The sequence below is a fragment of the Moschus berezovskii genome, chromosome 11, assembly GCF_049115385.1.
Source record: "Moschus berezovskii isolate FMDL1 chromosome 11, NW_MosBer_1.0, whole genome shotgun sequence".
In the NCBI taxonomy this organism is placed as follows: Eukaryota; Metazoa; Chordata; class Mammalia; order Artiodactyla; family Moschidae; genus Moschus; species Moschus berezovskii.
In genome coordinates, this window is record NC_142470.1 from 20,399,847 (window position 1) to 20,424,805 (window position 24,959).

Below are 24,959 nucleotides of genomic sequence, written 5' to 3' on the forward strand. Positions count from 1 at the left end.
AGATTACTAAATGCAATCAGATCAGTTAGAGTCTTTTAAAGCTTCAGCTGAATCAAACCTTTTGTTATACAATACAGTAGTCACCAACCACAAGTGACACTTTAATTAAAATGAAATAAAATAAAAAATTCATTTCCCTAGTCACATTAGCCGTATTTCAAAAGCCCAACATGGCAGGTCCCCACCATACTAAACAGTGCAGACATAAGCCACTTTCATCACAATAGCCTGGACAATGCAGCTCTAAGAGTCAGATCAGCCTCATTATTTTATATACAAGGAAGCCAGACCCAGATAGATGACTGTGATTTGCCTACGAGGACACACAGCCAGAGCTGAAAATGGCAGAATCAGTCTCCAAATACAGTGTTCCTGCCAACTGATGACTGTGATAAAGAGGCACTGAAATGAGTGTAAAGACTTTCAAAAAAGTTCACAGCATCATTTTGGCCAGTACTCAAAGTCTAAGAATTAAAGGCCCTGAAAGTGTGCTTCAAATCACCTTAGTACAAACCAGACTTCCCCAAATCAGTCAAAAAGAAGTGCTCAGATAGTTTTTGTTTTCCAAGGGTAGTAGAAGAGAGCATGAATTCAAGATTTTTCTAATGTGATTTTTAACTGCAGTAGACTCTTTGAAGTGAAGTCTAGTGCCAACCAACCTGATAAGCAAGCACCAGAGTATGCTCAGAACACTGCAAATCAGTGCCATTCAAAGTCATTCAGCTCTCAGAGCTGGAAACGGTAGCAGGTGTATAAATGGTCTCTTCAAATAACCCAGGTGACTTCCTCTAAAGTATATTATTTTTTGAAACTCTGGGAGAGTCTAGGCAAATGATGGAATATATTCCACTTTCAAAATACTACAAGACACACCTAATAAATCATCAGACAGGGCCCAGACATGGGGAGAACAGACAGCTACCTAAGAGAATACAGTGTGTACAAAGAGACCCATTGCAATGACAAAGGCCCAGAACAAAGCAAGTCACAGTAGGATATGAGATTTAGCACAGCAAGGTCAACGCTACACGTACACATATGGTCATCAAGAGAAGGCATTTTAACTACAAAACATTCTAGGACCAAGGGTTACCTAATTTTGTACTGACTTTTGTTTTTGTTTTTTTTGTAAGCAATGGCCATGTTCAATCATTACACAGATTTTACAGATTTCCATTACCAATTTCTTTCAGAGTCACAGGAAAGAAATTATCCAAGTTCTAACATTAATTCACTCTAAATTCTTATAATGTTATTTGCCTTAACACATTTGCCTCATAAAGTAGATTTTGCTACATCTCCCCTGGGCTGCCCTCATAGCTCAGTTGGTAAAGAATCTGCCTGCAATGCAGGAGACACCAGTTCGATTCCCGGGTTGGCAAGATCTGCTGGAGAAGGGACAGGCTACCCACTCCAGTATTCTTGGGTTTCCCTTGTGGTTCAGCTGGTAAAGAATCCGCCTGCAATGTGGGAGACCTGGATTCGATCCCTGAGTTGGGAAGATCCCCTGGAGAAGGGAAAGGCTACCCACTCCAGTATTCTGGCTTAGAGAATTCCATGGACTATATAGTCCACGGAGTTGCTAAGAGCTGGACACAACTGAGCAACTTTCACCCCTCACCCTAAAGCCACTGGTTTCCTTGGCCAGAAGATATTTTTGTGACTCTAGTACTTAGGAAGAGGAAATCTTAAAAATGAAGTCTATGGTGTAAAGAAAAGCTTTGAAATACTTGAGCATTTCAAATTTTGATGTGGCCAAAGTAAAAGAAATTATTTAACTTGTCTCTGAGTTTTCTGAGATTGAAACACTATTATAAAATATATTTATCTTGATAGTCAAATGGTCAATAACCATATTTGACTGGAATTACAAACCAAATATATATATACAAGTAGCAAATATAAGAAACATAGTTTATAAAAACTAATTACATAATTACATAAACTGAATACTTTCAGTGCCCTATTTACAACAAAATACTGATTAAGAAAATCTTAGAATGAAGGCCCACTGCAGCTATAAATTTGCTTCTTGTTCTAGTATTTTCTTAATCAAAAAAATCTATGGAAGGAATATTTCCTAGCAGTAGACTTTCAATTCCTTTCATATTCTACTCAATTATTGTACCAGCATGAGGTTTTAATTTTCCAATTAACAATCTGTCTTATCAGACACTATCAATTCAAAGGTTTAAAGAAATTCTACTTTCTCCTTAGAACATAGCAATTAAATTTTTTTTTATAGTCTCATATTCTTGACTTAGAACTAAAGTGTTGTGAAACAGGTTTAAAAAAAAAAAATCCCAGTTTACTTACCCACCAGCATCTCAAAAAGGAAAACACCCACAGACCACCAATCACATTCTCGCCCATAGTAACCATCACCCCCTTGTGATTTCAGGACCTCAGGTGATATATAATCGGGTGTTCCAACTGCTGTATCACAATGCACCATGCCTGTCTAGGTAAAGTGCAAAGAGATGAAAATAGATGTATATAAAATGTGAGTAAACACACACACATATAAGCAAAACTAATCCATTTATTATTATTATTACAGTGACTACCCACTGCTACCAACAGATCTTCACTGCTGATATGGCTTTGGGAGGACAGAGGACAGACGCCTTATGAAATGCATATAAATGTCTGTATTATGAGAGATCAGTGATAATTTTCCAACTCTAAAATACTAGAGGTTTCATCAGTGAAAGAAGGAAAAAGTGGTTAACTTCATGGGAATTTCATGCAAATCAACATCTTCTCTTTCTTACACTATTAAGGAGTTAACAAGAGAAGTGCAAAATGTGGTCTAAATGCACCTGACCTGGGGAAAAGAAAAGAATCATGAAAGGAAACTTTAATATTTCCAAAGAAACTGCATTGATCAAACCTGCAAAGGCTGCAGCTTTGGAGGCTGGATAAAGAAATGGTTCCTATTATACCAAGAAAAACACGGGAGAAATAGACCAACTATTTAAATCAAAAGATCTTAATTGTTTGAAAGCTATACCTCCAAGCTGCATGTTTAGAAATGTGGAGCTGTGGCATCAAGGTATTTGGCAAAATGATAAAAACACTCTTTTTTGTGTTCAGTTTCCATGGGTAATAAGATAATCCCTATCTGATGTCTTTCTGACAAGAACCACTGTAGGTAATACCTATGTGTGTGTTTATTTTATAGCATGCATGTGTGTGTGTGTATGTATACGCTGCAGGATTAAATCACAACAGTATATACTAGTGTGGTGCTAATACCCATTTACTTCCAGCTATATACAAACATGCAAAACTTCACAGATTAAGTTAAATGCCCTTCATTTTCTCTATCTACCTAATTTTAAAAGTGTGTCACCTACATTCCTAATAAATAAGCTATATAAACTAGCAAACTACTAAGTACTATGACCACCTTGGAAAAAGGAAGTTAAGTGTATTTTATAAACATGACTTACATAAATGTTTTTATTTAAATGTAATAAAACATTATATATGGGAAATTAATTTTAAAAGCAATCTTTTCATTCCTCAAAAATCAGCAAAAATAACTCAATGACTTTATTTTCCCAAGATACAGCAAACAGAGGTCATTTGAGTTTGAATATAAATAAAATAAAAAATTTGGAAATAACTGAGCAAATTATGATGCAATACCCTGCATGGGTTAATATTTAGGATAAAAAATGAAGATGACAGTGCCTGACTACAAAAAGCAGGACATAAAATTAATTTTTATCATTAACTACCTTATATTTGACTTCTACTAAAGGAAAAATTCATAAAGACTTACTAAGGTAAATAAAATCTCTTCATTTCACATGTATCCATGTAAGTTAGACTTCCAAAAAATGAATCTCGTGACACTTAAATAGCTAAAACCTGGCCAGACACAAAAGTGCCACTAAAAGAAAAATTGTTTAGCATTCAAAGGTTCAGAGGAAGAGAGAAAAGGATAAGAAAAGAATTGGTCAATAAGTTAGGCTTCAAAGGAATGAGAGTTGATATGGCAGCTTAGAAAAAAAGAGCAAAAACAAAGGGACAAGAATGACTTTATATAAAGTTCAAGAAATGCAGTAAAGTCCAAATCAGTTAAATGTAAAACTTCACATGATGAAACTGGAAAAGGAAAGATGGAGATCAGGTTGAATAACTGCTTATTTGTAGAAAAGAAACTCTCTGGTAGGACTAAATAATTTTTACATGGTAAACTATGTTACTGGTACCCTGTTTTTGAAATCTTAATATTTCAACCACCATCTCTGGCAAGCATACTGAGAGTTAAAAAAGTTTTTTTAAATAAACATTTGGGAAAGATGGTGGCACTAGTGGTAAAGAACCTGCTTGCCAACACAAAGGTGAGTTAGATCCCTGGATTGGGAAGATCCTAGAGTAGGAAATGACTACCCACTCCAGTATTCTTGCCTGGGAAATCCCACAGACAGAGGAGCCCGGTGGGCTACAGTCCATGGCGTTGCAAAGAGCTGGACATGAGTGAAGTGACTAAGCACACATGCACTTAAAAACTGTCTCATGGGGAAGTTCTTAAATTACATAAATATAAACTTTATATTTATGACAAATCTCTGATTCTCTTCTAAAGAAATACAGGAAGGACAAACCACAAACTAAGAGACTGGTTTACCTACAGGGGATGAGTGGGAAAAGGGTAGAAAGAAGCAAGTACAGTACAGGAATGGGGTGGTGGGATAAGGAGGGGGTGATCCTTCTCCGAGGATGTAATCTGTACAGTTCTGACTCTTAAACCAGAGGAATGCTTCACATATCCAAAAAATAAACAATCAAAATCAACCAGATGTGGGACAATTCTAAATGGAACACAAACAGTAAGAAATGGACCTGTTTCATAAATTAATAACATAACCACACCAAAAAAGGTAGAGAGGAAAAGAACTGACCTAGGTTACCTTGGAAAACAGTTCTAGTGTATATAATGAGAGCCAGGTTTCTCACTATCCAAAAAAGTAAATACAAAAAAGAAAGGAGGAAGACTAGAATGAATCCTGTGCTGTAAAACTAGAATCAGAAGTATCATATGAACTCATAATTTTTAATGTACTTCATATACAGACTAGTAAATACAGAATTAATGAACATGTATGTGCATGCGAGTTAGTCCAGTTTATACAATATACACATATCCACTAACAGGGTCTAGAAGTAATGACACTCCAAAAGCAATGAATACATCTAACACCCAAATACTGATTTTTAAATACCATTCTTGAATAAAAGGAATTAGAGCTTCTTCGAGAAGTATTTGTTTTCAGGGCTGGGACACAGAAAATACAAAATAGTGTTCAACAACTTACAGTACAAAGAAAGAAAAAGAAAAGAAAATGCTCCCCAGAGGATACATGTTAAAAAGCTAGAGGAGCCAACTTTACTTAAAAGACTTCACAAGATAAGCAAACTTTGAACTGAGTTTCAAAGTGTGAGTAGGAACTTGCCAAGTAGATTGCATTCAATAGCATGTATTAGACTGGTGTAAATGTAATTGCAGTTTTGGATCATGAATTTTAAAGCATTATAACTAGGCTCAAAAACATCTTTATTAATCAAAACAGGACCCATTATAATCAACACATTTTTATCAGTGAGAATTAAGTTTGTTTATTTCTGTAGCGTAAAAATGCATGCCTTGTGAATCAACGATCTCTTGGAAAGCATTTTCTGCCTCCTGCTGGTTGTGGAAGCATTTTCCCTACAAAAAGTTTTGAGATGCTTTAAGAAGTGGTAGTCAGTTGGTGAGAGGTCAGGTGAATACTGTGGATGAGGCAAAACTTCGTAGTCCAATTTGTCAACTTTTGAAGCACTGGTTGTGCAACGTGCAGTTGGGCATTGTTGTGGAGAAGAATTGGGCCCTTTCTGTTGACCAATGCCAGCTGCAGGTATTGCAATTTTCAGTGTATCTCATTGATTTGCTGAGCATACTTCTCAGATGAAATGGTTTCACCAGGATTCAGAAAGCTCTAGTGGATCAAACAGGCAAAAGATCACCAAACAGTGAGCACGACCTTTTTTGGGGGCAAGTTTGGCTTTGGGAAGTGTGCTGGAGCGTCTTCTCAGTCCAACGACTGATGTGGTCGTTGCTGATTGTCGTATAAAATCCATTTTTCATTGCACGTCATAATCCGATTGAGAAATGGTTCGCTGCAGTTGTGTAGAATAAGAGATGACACTTCAAAATGACAATTTTTTCTGATTTGTGGTCAGCTTACAAGGCACACACTTATCGGGCTTTTAACCTTTCCAAGTGCCAAATGATGGTAGAATAGTTGACACTGAGTTCTTCGGCAACTTCTTGTGTAGCCGTTAAAGTGGATCAGCTTCAATGATGGCTCTCAACTGGTCGTTGTCAACTTCCAATGGCTGGCCACTGTACTCATCTTCAAGGCACTTGTCTCCTTTGCAAAATTTCTTGAACCACAACTGCACTGTATGTCTGTTAGCAGCTCCTGGCCCAAATGTGGTGTTGATGTTGTGAGTTGTTTCCACTACTTTACAACCCATTTTAAACTCAAATAAGAAAATCACTTTTGGTCTAACTTCATTTCCATGGTTTAAAATAAATATAAAATAAACAGCTAGTAATAAGTCATTAGCAAAAATAAAGCAAGAAATGAGCATTAAAATGATGTATAACACAACCACATTTATTTATGTATTCCAATATCAAGTGGGAAAGTTCAACAAAGCAAAATGGCAACTGCTTTTGCACCAACCTTATATAAAAGCCAGGAATCATGAAATACCATGGGTATGCTGCTGCTGCTGCTAAGTCACTTCAGTTGTATCCGACTCTGTGTGACCCCATAGACGGAAGCCCACCAGGCTCCCCCATCCCTGGGATTCTCCAGGCAAGAACACTGGAGTGGGTTGCCATTTCCTTCTCCAATGTGTGAAAGTGAAAAGCAAAAGTGAAGTCGCTCAGTCGTGTCCGACCCTTAGCGACCCCACGGACTGCAGCCTACCAGGCTCCTCCATCCATGGGATTTTCCAGGCAAGAGTACTGGAGTGGCTTGCCATTGCCTTCTCCGACCATGGGTATAAAAGAAACTATTTAATTTAAGACCTCTGAAACACAAGGTACAAGAGAACAAATGATAGATAGAGAATGAAGGTGAAACACTAGGCAGGGATTCTATCACCTTAAGAGGAGGCTTCAGGTAATTAGGTAAGGAGTTCCAACTTTATTTAATAAGTGATAGAATCTCCTAAAGGGTTTCAAGCTTGAGAGAAACATAAAACAGGTATGCATTTTCAAAATGGATCAGATAATGTGTGTTTGCTGAATATATCTAGTATTTCATAACTGACAAAAAAATGTCATAAATCGAACGATTTACTGAAAACAAAAAATGGTCAGAGGATTTAGCATAGTCAATGAAGCAGAAGATGTTTTTCTGGAATTCCCTTGCTTTCTCTATGATCTAATGAATGTGGGCAATTTGATCTCTGGTTCCTCTGCCTTTTCTAAACTCAGCCTATACATCTAGAGGGCTTCCATGGTGGCTCAGATGGTAAAGAATCTGCCTGCAATACAGGAGACTTTGGTTCAATCCCTGGGTTGGGAAGATCCACTGAAGAAGAGAACGGCAACCCACTTCAGTATTCTTGCCTGGAGAATTCCCTGGACAGAGGAGCCTGGTGGGCTACAGTCCATGGGGTCGCAAAGAATCGGACACGACTGAGAAACTTTCACATCTGGAAACTCTCGGTTCACACACTGCTAAAGGCTAGCTTGCAGGATTTTGAGCATAACCTTGCTAGCATTTGAAATGAGTGCAATTTTCTGGCAGTTTGAACATTCTTTGGCATTGTCCTTCTTAGGGATTGGAAAGAAAACTGACATTTTCCAGTCCTGTAGCTACTGCTGAGTCTTTCAAATTTGCTGACACACTGAGTGCACCACTTTAACAGCAACATATTTTAGGATTTTAAATACCTCAGCTGGAATTCCATCACCTCCACTAGCTTTGTTTGTAGTAGCGCTTCCTAAGGCCTGCTTGACTTCACACACCAGGATGCCTGGCTCTAGGTGAGTGACCACACCATTGTGGTTATCCTAGTCATTAAGATCTTTTTGGTATAGTTCTTCTGTGTATTCTTGTTACCTCTTACTATACTAATAGCCTATAAGAGCTTATAGTAAACACATTACAATGGCTATGTATTAGGGAAAGAGAATAAAACAAAAACAACTGAAAGGGGCAAAACATAATTTAAAAAAAACAAATAAGGTCTTTGTGTGGATAACTAATACAATTGTGAGCCAAAGAACATAATTAACTATATGTACCTGAATTAAAATTAGTAAACAAAATTATATATCCCATCTTTTATTTTGCCCTATAGAGAGGCAATTTAAGATATTTACACAACTGAATTTAGTATTTACTTACATGCATGTAAAATAATTTTGTAAACACCATATTCTGACCTGTTCCATACTTGCATATTCAACATCTTTCTTTCCTTAACCAACTTTACCCATCCTAAAAACACACCATGTGATTTCTCGGCACCCTCCCAAAGGTTCTTGGTTTAATGAAAATCAGAGCACACTCATGTAAGTGCAACACATAAATATCATTTGTTATGTATAACACACATTAAAAAGTTTAGTATTCTATTAGAAAATTATTTCATTTTCATTAAAAATAATTTTCACTGGTAATCACTTTATACCACATTATGATAAACACCACAAGAGGGAGCTTTGGTCCACCAACTAAACACTGATTAATGTATGCAGAACACAAACATAGTAATACTCTAGGAAGAAGACCAGAGAACCCAAGAGATGTTACATTTTAGTTGGGTAGACAGGGTATACAAACCTAGATAGAAAAAAGTGGTCTGTGAAGTACAGCATGAATTCTAAGTGAGTAACATTATGGACATTATGAGAGAGAGTGATCGGTCAGGTTAGCATTATCAGAGAAAACTTTCCACATGAGGTAAAAAAATCAGAGCTGAGCTTGAAGAATATGGATCACTGATGACAATCAATAAAAGTGAATATCAAATAGGTGGCATAAATAAGTTAAGAAGTAAAGAGAAAAGAAAATCAGCTTTATTCAAAATAAAAGACTTGACAAGATAATTAACAAGAATACATAGAAATAAAACATGATCTCTCCCAATCAGGAATTACTGCCAGGAATTATAGCACACTTACAGAGAGATCATTATAAACATGAACTAGTTTTGACTGGTAGCAAATGTTTGTCAAAATTCTATGAGGAAGATGATTACTTATCTGATTTCTTATTTCTCTTGAATTCACCAAATCTACAAAGTATTCTACAACTAGATGAATGATTTAGTAAAGGAAATGTTTTGATTTAGATATTTTATTACCTTGTTTGAGTCATTACAGAGTAAAACTAAATTTATATATTTTTTAAATTATGAAGTCTAGATATGTTGTTTTCTTTTTGTCTCTTAAAAAACTAGCATTTAAAAAAACAAAACTCGCTTGTTACTTACTTCATCCATCTTCATACATGTGCCAAAATCTGCTAATTTTAGATGTCCATGTTTATCCAAGAGCATGTTGTCAGGCTTCACATCTCTGTGAATTAAACCCATGGAGTGTATGGCATCTAAAGCAAGAACAACTTCAGCAGTATAAAATTTGGCCCATTTTTCAGGTACATCATAGTTACTCATAAGGTTTACAAGGTCTCCACCAGGCATGTATTCCATTACCATGTACAGATACTTATCATCTTGAAAGGCACAAAAGAGCTGGAAAACAAAACAAGAAGGGAAAAAAGTTTAAAAAAAGAAAAGAGGGACTTCCCTGGTGGTCCAGTGGCTCAGACTCTGCACTTCAATGCAGAGAGCCTGGGTTCGATCTCTGGTCAGGGAACTAGATCCCACATGCCACAGCTAAGACCCAATGCAGCCAAATAAATAAAAATATTAAAAAAAAAAAACTAGAACTATTAACAGAAAAAAATCCCAAAATCAATACTGCTAATGAAAAAGACAAATTACTGTAAAACCAACAGAGAGTTAAACTTTATGAAATCTTGACTTTAGATTTGGGTATCTTTAATGCAGAACCAGTTATCAGCTAAAACTATTATATGGATATCTTCTTCATGCTTAACTAACAAAATATGCATAAATGTATCATTTTCCCTCTTGGAAAATACAGGAATCTATTTAAATAGACATATTTTAAAAGAGAAACAGAATAAGAAAGAGGACTATAAAAGGTAATGACAAAAGAATCCATAATAAAATAGCCCAACTTTCTGCAAATAAATTCCTGCACATAACTCACAAAGCAGAGAGCCGAGTAGGCAGTTTAGAAACACCTAAGATACCAGATTCAATACACACCAGAAGAGGGAATAAGTCCCATACCACTGGGAAGAGTTAATTCGTATCCACATATGGGACAGGGCCTTCTCTATTCCTTTCCCCATCATCCTGTTCATAATCAATAGCAATTGGCAGTGCTAACTGCACTCAGACTAAAGCAGTGGCACTGGGACCTGAGAAAAAGGACACCAAGCTAGGGGATTTGCTGGGGCATAGTTATCAGGGTCTCCTAATAAATCAGGTGAGAATAGGACTAATATTATTAGCACCAGAACTAGTAACAAGGCACCTAAGATTGGTCCCGACCCCCAGGAGAGACAAGAAACCACAAATTCAGAAGGAAAGGTATCTGTATATTCTACCCAACAACATGTCCCACCCCTTCCTGAAAGCACACAACATAAACAGAAAAGATTTCCACAAACAGGAAAAAGAACAAAAACAAGAATAGTTATCTGAGGAGGTTTTACAAATAGCAGAAGAATGAGGAGAAGAAAAAAGCAAGAAAGACAGGGAAAGGTACATTCAATTAAAGAGTTCCAAAAAATAGCTAGAAGAGACAAGGCCTTCTTCAACGAACAATGCTTAATAAGACAAAAACAACAAAAGGTGAAAGACTAGAGATCTCTTCAGGAAAATTGGAAACGTCAAGGGAGCATTCCACCCAAAGATGGGCACAGTAAAGGATAAAGGTGGTAGAGACCTAGTAGATGCTGAAGAGATCAAGAAGAGATGGAAAGAGTACACGGAAGAACTGTATAAAAAAGATATTAATGAACTGGATTACTACGATGGTGTGGTTAGTCACCCAGAGCCAGACATTACAAAGTGCGAAGTCAAGTGGGCCTTAGAATGTATTGCTGTTAATAATATAGCTAGTGGATGTAATGAAATTCCATCAGAACTATTCAAATCCCTAAACGAAGATGCCACCAGGGTTTTTCATTCATTATGTCAGCAAATCTGGAAGACCCAGCAGTAGTCACAGGACTGGAAAATCCTCATCCCAATTCCCAAGAAGGGTAGTACCAAAGACTGTGCTAAACATCAGACAATTGCACTCATCTCCCATGCTAGTAAAGTGAAAGTGAAGTCACTCAGTCGTGTCTGACACTTTGCAACCCCATCGACTATAGCCTACCAGGCTCCTCCATCCATGGAATTTTCCAGGCAAGAGTACTGGAGTGGGTTGCCATTTCCTTCTCCAGGGCATCTTCCCAATCCAGGGATCGAACCCAGGTCTCCCGCATGCTAGTAAGGTCATGCTTAAAATCTTACATGCTAGGCTTCAGTATTACGCGAACCAAGAACTTCCAGATGTCCAAACTGGGTTTAGAGAAGGAAGAGGACCTAGAAATCAAATTGCCAGCATTCGCTGTATTATAGAGAGAGCAAGAGAATTTCAGGAAAATATCTGTTTCCATCAACTACACTAAAGCCTTTGACTGTATGGATCATGACAAACTGTGGGAAGCTCTTAGAGAGATGGGAATACCAGATCATCTTACCTGTCTTCTGACAAACCTGTATGCAGGTCAAGAAGCAACAGTTAGAACCCTGTATGGAACAACTGATTGGTTCAGGATCAAGAAAGAAGTATGACAGGGCTGTCTGCTGTCACCCTGTTTGTTTAACGTACAAGCTGAGCACATCATGAGAAATGCCAGGCTGGATGAGTTGCAAGCTGGAATCAAGACAAGCAGGAGAAACATCAACAACCTCAGATATGTGGATGATACCACTCTAATGGCAGAAAGCGAAGAGGAACTAAAGAGCCTCTTGATGAGGGTGAAAGAGGAGAGCAAAAAAGCTGGTTTAAAACTCAACATTCAAAAAACTAAGATCATGGCATACAGACAGAAGGGGGAAAGATGGAAGTGATGACAGACTTCCTCTTCTTGGGCTCTAAAATCACTGCGGACGGTGACTGCAGCCATGAAACCAGAAGACAGTTGTTTCTTGGCAGGAAAGCGATGACAAACCTGAACAGTTCTTTGAAAAGCAGAGACATTACACTGCCGGAAAAGATCCATGTAGTCAAGGCTATGGTCTTCCCAGTGGTAAGGTACAGTTGTGAGAAGCTGGAATGTGAAGAAGGTAGAACGCTAAAGAATTGATGCCTTTGAACTGTGGTGCTGGAGAAGACTCCTGAAAGTCCTTTGGACAGCAAGGAGATCAAACCAGTCAATCTTAAGGGAGATTAACCCTGAATATTCACTGGAAGGACTGATGCTGAAGCTCCAGTATTTTGGTCATCTGATGTGAACAGACAACTCATTAGAAAAGTCCCTGATACTGGGAAAGATCAAGGGCAGGAGAAGAGGGCGTCAGAGGACGAGATGGCTGGACCGCCTCACTGATGCAATGAACATGAACTGGCAAACTCCGGGAGATGGTGAGGGACAGGGAGACCTGGCATGCTGCAGTCCATGGGGTCACAAAGAGTTGGACAGGACTGGGCAAATGAACAACAATAAGAATTAACAATTGAGAAAAACCAGTATCATGAAATAGAAGCAAAGCAATTCAAGAAACAGAAAGTTAACAGTCAAGGAAATGCTTAAATAGGACAAATTAAGAACAGCTCTAAAAATATAAAAACCAATAGCCTCAGAAGAGTAACAAGTCACATGAAGTAAACAACAGGATGATAGGGGAAAAAGCCGAAGCTTTGGCATTAAATATACAACTAATGATAAGAGAAAAACAAATTACAAAGCAAGAAAATTGAGCAAAGTAACTTTCTCTCTCTGAAGTCATTGAAAGATTCAGAGATGAAAAACAGAGCAAAGTTAGCAAGGTTCCAACATCCAGCTAAATGCAGTCTGGAAGAGAGAACATAGACCAGAAGAAAAAGAAAAAATAAATAGCAAACAAAAACTTCCAGAAATGAATAAAGTTAAAAATCTAGATTGAAAGGACAGCAAATGAAACAAAGAGAAACTAAGATAGCGCTAAACTCTCAGAAACCCAACAAAAAAATTCTAAAAGTTTACAAAGACAAAAAGTATCTTATGTACAAAATCCAAATCATATTGTTAACAAACATTTCAGCCAACAGAGAATACAAAAAACACAGATATAGCTTTAAAAATGTGAAGGAAAAAAATTTCGATTCTAGAATATGGCAGTCTAAAAAAACCCCAATAAAATGGCAAAATAAATATGTATTACATCATACGTGCATATTCTTAGAAATCTGATAACAAACCACTTCTGAAAGAACTGCTCAAGGAAAATGGTTTGACAAAATGAATAAATCCAAGTAAGAGAATTATGTGAGACATAAGAAATAAAGGGGACAAATAAAATAATCTAGAAAAGTTTATTAAATATAATTACTGATACAAAATTAAATACTTTGAGAGAGTCAAGTCAAAATTAGAATAATTTTTAAATGAAAGGTGGTGAGATGCAGAGAAGAAAGGGACAAAAAGACATGATAAGGCTGGTTACCAGATTGAGAAGGGGGTATGTATGTGTGTGTAAGTGTCATACTATTAACATTAAATGGCGAAAGGAAAGCCGTATATAAATGTATGTGTGTAGTGTAACACTAAATAGCAAAAGGAAAGATGGTTATTAATGGAGAGACACTCATGTTCCTGGAGAGAAAGTCAGTATCATAAAGATGACAATTCTCTTCAAACTGATCAACAGAATCAATACAAACTCTATATCCCAGCAAGTTATTTCCCAGAAATCAACAAACCAATAATAAAATTTACATGGAAATGCAAATAATCCAAAAGAGCCAAAAATATCTTATAACAGAACGAAGCATCACAATTTCAAACCTCAATACAAAATGACTATATCTAAACAGTACTGGTATGGTATAAGGATAGATATACAAATCAATGGAACAGAAGTGACAGTCTAGAAATAGCCCTTATACTTATAGGTAAAATATATATATATATATATACACACACACACACATACACACAAAGGTGTCAGAGCAATTTAGTGGGAAAAGTACAGTCTTCCTAATGAATGGTGTTTGAATAACTGGATATTCACAGGCAAAAATATGAACATTTTTAGGCCCCTATTTCACATCATACTCGAAAATTAAGTCAAAATAGATCACAGGACTAAATTTATGAGCTGAAACTATAAAAATCTTATGAAAAAACAAAGGAAAAATATTTATCACCTTAGATTAGGCAAAAATTTCTTCTAACATAAAAAAATTGGCAAAATGAAAAACTGGCCTAAGATTTGATCAAAATTAACATTTTCTGGCTTCAGAAAATCATATTAGAAGAGGCAAAGACAAATCACAGATTGAAAAGAAATACTAACAAGTGATATATATGATAAATTATCTAAACTATGCAAAGGACTCCTACAACTCAACAGGAATATAACCAACATAATCTTTTAAAGGGTAAAAATCTGAACACACATTTCACCAAAGAAGATACAAGAGTGGTCAATAAGCACATGAAAAGGCGCTCACTATCATTAGTCATTAGTCAAGTTAAAACCATAATGAGATCTCACTTTACACACACCAGAATGACTATAATAAGAAGAAAGACAGAATATCAAGTGTTGGCAAGAATACGGAGAAACTGGAACCTCATATATGCCGATAAGAATGTAAAATGGCACAGCAAGTTCAGGTAATAGTATGGCAAATTCTTTAAAAGTTAAACACAAATTTAGCACACAACTAAGACTCCATTCCTAGGCATATATCCAAGAGAAATGAAGTAAGTCCACAAAAGACTTATGTGCAAATGTTCACAGCAACATATTCACTATTTATAATAGTTCAAAGTGGAAGCAATTCAAATGCACATCAAATGGTAAATGGACAAAGATAATGGAGTATCCACATAACTCCTTCCCCCTCAACTGAGTATTCTGCAATACAACTATGATGCCAAGTACTTAAGAGTTAGCATCAGACACCACAAATTAAGAGCCCAGTTTTTCACATGACTGCCCTCACTTTAGACATTAGCTGTACTTCTGTACCTTGAGAGTCCCCAAGCCACCAGCATTTCTGGTTAACTACAAATTCTGGAGTTTCCATGACTCACTCAGGTTCAATAATTCACTGGGTTAACTCACAGAATTCAGGAAAGCACCACACTTTTGACCACAGTTTTACTGTAAAGGATACACATAAGGTTAGGTCTGGGAGGCAACAGAGCTTCTGTATCTTCTCCTTGTGGAATCAGGGTGAATCACCATCCCAGTACATCAATGTCTTTACCAACCAAGAAGCTCCATTGAGTGTCAATGTCTGCAGCTTTTATTAGGATTTCATTACATAGGTACAATTAACTATATCATTGGGCATGTGATTAAACTCAATTTCCAACCTCCTTCTAGTACTCCTAGCATGGGCTGAGAGTTCTAATCCTCTAATCATGTGCTCATTTCTTTCTAATGATCAGCCCCCATCTCATCCAGTTCAGTCAGTTCAGTCGCACAGTCATGTCCGACTCTTCGTGACGCTACGGACTGCAGCAACTGGCTTCCCTGTCCATCACCAACTCTCAGAGCTTACTCAAACTCATGTCCATCTCATCCAAAAGTTATCAAAATGCCAACAGGAGTTGCCTCATTAGCATAAGACAGGAAACTGAAGAGTTTTTGAAGCTCTGTGCTAAGAACAAGGAACAAAGACTCTTGATTAAACCACATATAATATAAACCAAAAGACAGACAACATGTTGTATGATTCCATTTACCTGAAATGTCTAGGCAAGGCAAATCTACAGAGATAGGAAGCATACCTGTGGTTGCCTGGGGCTGGAGGGGAATGGGAAATGACTTTAGGTATAAGTGATCATTTGGGGACGATGAAGCTGTTCTAAAACTCAGATTTCAGTGATGTATGTGGCCTGTGACCTGAACTACTAGGTAACCAAGTGGGGGATTATTTCTAGATATTTGTAGAAGTATTCTACTCAAGAAGAAATAACTCAACTGGAATATTACCATTTTGCAATCTTTACAAAATTAACAATTTCAACACAGCACAGACACCTGGTAAAATAACAACAGTAAGAGATAGCCAGACTTTAGCCTTCTGAAAGAATAAAACATTACCCATGAAGCTGTCCTGCCACGCTCCCCATCACATCTGACTGTGATCAAGCCTTTATATTTAATCACCAACTAACAAAAACATAAATGAGAGCAACATGTCAAAACTACACCACAGGATGAAATCAGCAAAAACCAGGTTTCTTCACCAAGTGGCACAAGAGAAAAAAAGCTAAAAGTAAAGTGTTTAGGAATATACTTAGTTGGATGTGTGAAACTATAAAAGAAAGCAGGTAAGTGTTTACTAAAAAGAAAGGACACTAGAAAGCACCCAAAGAACACAGCAAACTTGATATACAGGTGGATTAAAAAAGAAAAAGTTCTCTCAGCAAAAATATTATTTTTAATGTGTAATATTCATCTATTAAATTTAAATTACACTAAGAATATAGCTCTAAAAAATACAGATAGTTCAAAGATTTATATTGTACCATAATCTATATTTAAAAAGTTAAAAGGGTATAGGAACAAATTATGGGGGCCTTCATACAATTAAGCACTTAATAACCATTAAAAAAAAGGGGCTAAGAAAAGGGGGGGGCTAATATTTGCAATACTGCTTGCAATAATCAACTAAAATTGATTATAGGCTTATTTATGACCCATTATTTTCACTGCAAGGTAGACAGATCCCTAACAGAAATGTGTGAACCTATGTGCCAAAAATATGAAAGAAAATTGAGCACATTATTTGTAATAGCCAAAAGGCAGAAATAACCCAGGTATCCATGAATTGAAAAATAAATAAAATGTGGTGGATCCATACAACAGAATATTATTCACCCATAATAAAAAGAATCAAGTGCTGATACAAGCTGTAACATGAAAATACGTTGAAATATGTTCAACATAAGCATGTTGAAAATATTATGCTAAATAAAAAAAGATGTCACAAAATACCACATACTGTATGATCGCATTTTCACAAAATATTCAGAATAGGGAAATCTACAACACAGAAAGCAGATGAGTGGTTGCCACTGGGCAGGAAAGACTCGGAGTAACTGCTAACTGGTTCAAGGTTTCTTTTTGTGATAAAAGTGTTCTATAATTAGGTAGCAGTGATGACTGACTGCACAACTCCATATATACACTGAAAATTACAGAAAACTAAATAAATAAATAGAAATAAGTCAGTTATTTTGACAAGTTTTCCCAGTCACACATTTTATACATATAAATATGATGGTACATGAAATGTGCTTTACCAGAGGTAAACAAATGATAACCAGGATTATAATCTATTACTTTTTCAACTGTGCAATGTTTCACTATTGATATGCTTCCACAAATTCATTAACCATCTCAGTAGACAGTTTTTACAGGTCTACTCCACAGAATTAAAGATCAAAGATATAAATTTACAAAATGAAACTAGAACTGGCAATTAATCTGTTACTATGAAAGCAATTTAAAACTAAAAGTGGATTAATACTTTGCTACCATCACTTCTTAATCAAGTAGATTACCATGATATATAATTTGCTACAAAAAATTTAGTATTAACTAAACATATCAGGAATTTCTAGCTACTGGCTACATTTAAAAAATAAAGTGAGGAGGAAGGGTGAAGTTCAACATCACAGAAAAAAAGCAATGGTAATGAGTTTTTAAAATACATGGTCATCAATGAAGCAAATCTTTTATCTCCAAGTAGCCTTCCACAAACACAGTATCAAACTTGTGGATCATTTAAGCATACTGAACATGCTCTGATATATATCTAAGTTTACTCATGACATCTGACCAAAAATGTCTGTAGAATTAGCTATTAGCACACACAAAAAAATTTAGAAAACCAAAGCTAGTGAGGAATATAACTGAAAAAAAGGCAAAATAGACTTATTTCACAGTCAAATAAAAGGCTGAATTAGGAATCCCAATACTGTCTTACACTAGGAAACACATAAAGGACTGAAACAGAATTTTCAAAAATTTTAATGTAGAATTTTTTCTCCTTTTCAAGATAAACTAATTATTATTCTTATCATACAATCGTACAAATCATGAGAAAGAGTAAGTGGGGGACAATGGCATACTGGTAACTCAATTCTTTAAAAAGGAATTTAAAAAGACAAACTTGCAAGTATTATTTGTTTCTGTACAATTTACATCATACCTATCATGTCTAAATGACATACTGCTTTAGAAGATTAAACAAGTGTAATGAATCAGATCTTATTAAAAATAACTGCACTGTCATGTGAATGAGATATAGGACTTTCAGAATGCAAAATCAATTCTAACTAATAATAGGCACTTATAAAAAAGGGAAATAAACATATAAAAAGTTAGTCTGCTTACCTGAACCACCCAGGGACTGTTGGCAAAGGCCATGATATCTCTTTCCTCCCAGAAAAAAGCAGAATCTGATCTTTTTATCATTTCAAACTTACTAAGAAGCTTCATAGCGTAAACTTTCTGTGATGCCTTATGACGAACCTGTTGATTTTTAAAACACAAGAATTAATACTTTAATTTTATGAGAAAATATGCTGTTCTTCAAGATTTAGTTACCAAAAAAAAAAAAAAGATCCTTAGCTAACAAAATGCAAAAACATAACATTTTTAATGAGAAGAGAAACTTCCCAACACCCTAAATTTTTCATGAAATATACAATACCTTTAAATGCTAAACTCACTATAAAACTACCTCATTTCACCTAAATAAAATCGAATTCATGAAGCTTCATTCCTTCATGTTAAGTAAGCTAACCAATTTAAAGAATAAAACGTTGTTAAATGAAAAAATTGTAAGATATGTACATGTATCCATCACGATTTGAACACAAGAACCTAATAAATTTAGATACCAAGGGTTATTTGTGATTTTGTTAAGTCATCCTTACTTCTTTTTAGGTATCTTATTTAAAAGGCTATTTTTTTTTTAAAAAAGGGGGAGAACCACCAATAATATAATTATTTGATCAGTTCTTACCTTTTTCATTAGACTGCTAATTCCATAAGGGCAAGGACAACATCTATTTTTGACCATCATTTTAATCCTAGAATATAACATAGCAAACTCTACCACAGAACCAATAAATATTTAATGAATGTTTATAATAGTTTACATCTATTAGATAATCAATAATAAAGAGTTAACTGCTAACATTTACACTTGAACTACCTAATAGGATGTCCAAAACTGAACTCCACATCTTCACCCCTCAATTTATTCCTCCTAGAGTTTCTATTTCAATAAACAGCATATTCATTCTCCTAACTCCTCTGGCTAAAAACCTCTGGCTCCTCTTTTTCTCATACAGCTCATCAGCAAATCACATCAGTCCTACCTTCAAACAGTCTCCAAAACCAACCATTTCTAACTATCTCCACTGATACCACGTTGGTCTGACAGTTTTTGCAGACCTTGTTTTACTGCACTTTGATTTACTGTACTTTGTATATATTACATCTTTTTTTTACAGACTGAAGGTTTGTGGCAACACTGTTCAGCAAATCTGCTGGTGCCATTTTTCCAACAGCATTTGCTCAGTTCATATCTCTATGTCACATTTTGGTAATTCTCACAATAATTCAGACTTTCTCATTGTATTGTATTTGTTACAGTGATCTGGTATCAGCAATTGTTCTGGGGTGCCACAAACCACACTCATATAAGACAGTAAACTTAAATGCTGTGTGTGTTCAGACTGTTCCACTGACCTACTATTCCCCTATTTCCCTCACGCTGGGCTTCCCTATTCTCTGAGACACAACGATATTGAAATTAAGCAAATTAATAATGCTACAAAGGCCTGTGGGTGCTCAGATGAGGGAAGGGTTGCGCATCTCTCATTTTCAAGCAAAAGCTAGAAAGGATTAGGCTCAGTAAGATAGGCATGATGAAGGAAAGCTGAGGCAGGTTGAAAGCTAGGCCTCCTGCACCAGTGAGCCAAGTTGTGAATGCAAAGAAAAAGTTCTTGAAGGAAATTAAAAGTGCTACTCCAATGAACACATAAATGATAAGAAAGCAAAACAGCCTTATTGTTGATATGGATGAAGTTTTGGTGGTCTAAATAAAAGATCAAATCAGCAACAACATTCCCATAAACCAAAGCCTAATCCAGAGCAAGGCTCTAACTGTCTTCAGTTCTGTGAAGGCTGAGAGAGATAAGGAAGCTATAGAAGAGATGTCTGAAGATAGCAGAAGTTGGTTGCCCATGAACTTTCCTCATTGTATCAAAGAGCAGGGTGACACAGCAAGTGCTAATGTAGGAGCTGCTGCAAGTTATCCAAAGGATCTAGCTGAGATAACCATTCCAAAAATTCCAGAGCCTGTAAGAATTATGCCAAATCTACTGATGGTGCTCTATAAATGGAACAACAAAATCTAGATGTCAGCACATCTGTTGACAACATGGTTTACTGAATATTTTAAGCCCACTAGTGAGATCTATGCTCAAAGAAAAAGATTCCTTTCAAATTATTACTGTTCATTAACAATGTACCTGGTCACCCGAGAGCTCGGATAGAAATGTACAATGATATTAATGTTATTTTCATTCCTGCTAACTCAACATCAATTCTGAAGCCCATGGATCAAAGAGTTATTTCAACTTTCAAGTCTTACTATTTAAGAAAAACATTGTGTAAGTCTATAGCTGCCACAGATAGTGATTCAGCTGATGGATCCAGGCAAAGTCAACTAAAAACCTGGAAAGCATTCACCACTCTGTATGCCATGAAGAACATCTGTGATTCATGGGAAGAGGTCAAAATAGCAACACTAACAGGAGTTCAGAAGAAGTTAATTCCAACCCTCACTGCTGACTGTGAGGAGTTCAAGACTCAGTGAAGGAAGTAACTACAGATGTGGTGGAAATAACCTCATTGTTCTCTACCCGAGAACTCAATTTGTTTTCTTCTAAGAAGACATCATAACTTGCAATTTTTGCTTCCTTGTATTGTCTGAGTCCCATATTAGAATGTAAGCTCAACAAAGGTAGGGATTATTCAAAGAGGAAATACCAAAGGTATACCAGAGAGCAACTGCTATGCAACTGATAACAAAACAGGGACACCAGATGTTAAACAGTATTACAGAGACATTCAATTTCTAGCCAAAAAAAAAAGAGTGAAGAAACCCTGATGGTTTCCTGGGCATCCAGGCAAGACATCTTAGGAGAAAGAACCATGCTCTAAAGCAAGGCCTACTCTAGCACCACCTAACAAAAGTTTTATAATACCAAATCCTAAAATATCAAAAAGGGAGTAGAGTTTGGAGGTACAGTCTTTAAAAGGACTTGGGAACAACTTGGTCTTTAAACACATCTACATTTACAAAGTAAAACACTAAGGCTCCAAAGTTAAAAGGTTATCAGCAAGTAACTAGACAGCTTATTAAAATGAAAACCAACACGTATGAAAGAAAAACAAAATCCAGAGTCTCTATCATATATCTAAAAGGACCAGTTCTTAATTTAAAAATTACCTGAAAGGCAAAAAGAAAAATGTGACTCATTATCAAGAAAAAAGCAGTCAACAGAAAACAGCCCCAAAAGACACTGGATTTATCTAACAAACACATTAAATATCTCTTTCAAATCTGCTCAAAAGCCTAAAAGAAAGTATGTTAAAGGAAAAAAGGAAAAGACAGTTTCAATGAATGAACAGAAGGAAAAACCAACAGAAAAATGGAAACTATTAAAAAAAAAAAAAGAACCAATTGGAAATTCTATAACTAAACAATAACTAAAACAGAAAATTCTTTGGATGGGCTTAACAGAGACTGGAGATGAAAGGACATTCAGTATATGAGGGAGGTTCAAGAGGGAAGGGATAGCCTATGGCTGATTCATGTTGATGTATGGCAGGAACCAATAATATGGTAAAGCAATTGTCCTCCAATTAAAAATAGATAAATTTTTTTAAAAAGAAGAACATTCAGTGAACCTAAATACAAATCAATCTGAAGAATAAAGAGAAAAATGAATAAATGAAAATGTATACAGACTTAGGGGCCTATGAGACAATTTTAAAGTCTAAAGTATGTGCAAATATAAATGGGCTAAACATACAATTCATAGGCAGAAATTATCAATTAATTAAAAAGCAGCATTGGTGGTACAGTGGTGAGCATAGTTGGCTTCCAGAATTAATTAAAAAGCAAAACAGAGCCTCATATATTTTAAATATAACATCAAGTATGCTAAAAATAAAAAGAAAAGGATAAACCATTCAAACAGCAAGGATGAGAAAGTAGAACAATATTAATAATAGACAAAATAGACAACAAGGTCAAGAGATAAAGAAGATAATTCAGAAAAAAAGAAGTATAATTCATCAGGAAGAATTAAAAATTCTAAATATGCTTGCATCTAATAAATGAGCTTAAAACTTCATTAAGCAAAAACTGACAGAACTAAAGAAAGAAGCAGGCAAATACTAATTTCAGCTGGGAATTTTAACATCCCTTTTCAGTACTTAATATAACAAATAAATAAAACATCAATATGGATAGAACGAAAACATAGCCCAGGATAAAAACTGCTCAATCATATTATACTTTAAAAGTTTTTATATCAATGGGTTATATCACTCTTAAAGTATTTTGACATAAGTTTACATGAAAAGAATCCTATATGCAAAGGGCCAAATAAATTATGATGAGGGTCATAGATTATATTCGTTTTCTATATCAAACTATTAACCTGAAATAACAATTCCTTCTATTTGTATGGTGCTATGCCTTTTACAGAATGATGGAAATAAATACACGGGAAAGCAATACGAAAACATGAGTGCGAGAGTGTGGGATTAGGGAATGAATGATTCTAGTCCATGCCCTTCCCCAGAAAAAAGACAAGATTTTTACTTATCGAATTATAGCAAAACAAATGCTCATGGCAGCAAAGCTTTTAATAAAAGTTCTTTTTTTTTAGTTTATGTTATTAAAAAGAGACAGCTAAGGTACTCTCTCTTCTGTACTTATGCCATCCTTCAAACATTCACTTATTCTAAGAGCAAATTAGATTTTGAATGTTTCTTAACTTCATTAGAGAAAGCAATCATATATCAGTAATAACCAATTAATTTATACCCTAATATTATTTATGCCTGATCCAGACCATGACAAGAGTTTTAAGAATCATGCTATAAAGAACAGGAATGCCAAAGAATGTTCAAACTACTACACAGTTATGCTCATTTCACATGCTAGCAAAGTAATGCTCAAATTCCTTCAAGCAAGCTTCAACAGTACATGAACCAAAAACTTCCAGATGTACAAGGTGGATTTAGAAAAAGCAGAGGAACCAAAGATCAAACTGCCAGCATCCATCGGATCATAAAAAAAAAGCACAATAACTCCAGAAAAACATCTGCTTCATTGACTACACTAAAATCTTTGACTTGTGGATCACAACAAACTAGAAAATTCTTAGAGATGAGAATACCACACCACCTTACCTGCATCCTGAGAAATTTGAATGCAGGTCAAGAAGCAACAAGAACAAGACACGGAACAACAGACTGGTTCCAAATTGGGAAAGGAGTACGTCAAGGTTATATACAGTCACTCCACTTGTTTAAACTATATGCAGAGTGCATCATGAGAAATGCTGGGCTGGATGAAGCACAAGCTGGAATCAAGATGGCCGGGAAAAATAGCAATAACCTCAGATATGCAGATGACACCACCCTAACAGCAGAAAGTAAAGAGGAACTAAAGAGCCTCTGGATGAAGCTGAAAGAGGAGAGTGAAAAAGTTGGCTTAAAACTCAACATTCAAAAACTAAGATCATGGCATCCAGTCCCATCACTTCATGACAAATAGATGGGGAACCGACTTTATTTTCTCGGGTTCCAAAATCACTATGGACAGTGAATGCAATTATGAAATTAAAAGACGCTTGCTCCTTAGAAGAAAAGCTATGACAAACCTAGACAGCATATTATAAAGCAGAGATATCACCTTGCCAACAAAGGTCCATCTAGTCCAAGCTATGGTTTCTCTAGTAGTCATGTACGGATGTGAGAGTTGAACAATAATGAAGGCTGAGCACCAAAGAACTGATGCTTTAGAACTGTGGTGTTGGAGAAGACTCTTGACAGTCCCTTGGACAGCAAGGAGATCAAACCAGTCAATCTTAAAGGAAATCAACCGTGAATATTCACTGGAAGGAGTGATGAGGAAACTGAAGCTCCAATACTTTGGCCACCTGATGCAAAGAGCCGACTCACAGGAAAAGACCTGATGCTGGGAAAGATTGAGGGCAGGAGGAGAAGAGGACAGAGGATGAGATGGTTGGATGGCATCATTGACTCAATGGGTGTGAGTTTGAGCAGAGATTGTGAAGGACAGGGAATCTGAAGTGTTGCAATCCATCAGGTCACAAAGAGTCGGACACAACTGAGTGACTGAACAACAACAGTGAACAGAAACTAAAAGATATTTGTTAGCTACTAGGAAATAGTTAAACGTTTATTTATACTTAATCTTTTATATATGAATTAAACAAACAAAAACAAACCTAGAAGAAGGAGCCATTCATTCAAATAAACAAGAACACAGGCATAAGATGATT

At 36.0% G+C, this 24,959-nt stretch overlaps 1 protein-coding gene across 6 annotated transcripts in view; it reads right to left on the reverse strand.

Moving 5' to 3' along the window:
- The window catches only part of ROCK2 (Rho associated coiled-coil containing protein kinase 2), a 137,982-nt gene that overhangs the window by 52,555 nt on the left and 60,468 nt on the right, over window positions 1-24,959 (reverse strand). For all 6 annotated transcript variants that reach the window (XM_088841190.1, XM_055400435.2, XM_088841189.1 and 3 more), the window contains exons 4-6: window positions 18,733-18,870; window positions 9,514-9,774; window positions 2,317-2,461 (exon numbers count right to left, since the gene is read on the reverse strand). In XM_088841190.1, coding sequence (XP_088697316.1) covers window positions 2,317-2,461; window positions 9,514-9,774; window positions 18,733-18,870 — 544 coding nt within the window. The remainder of the gene's footprint in view (window positions 1-2,316; window positions 2,462-9,513; window positions 9,775-18,732; window positions 18,871-24,959) is intronic.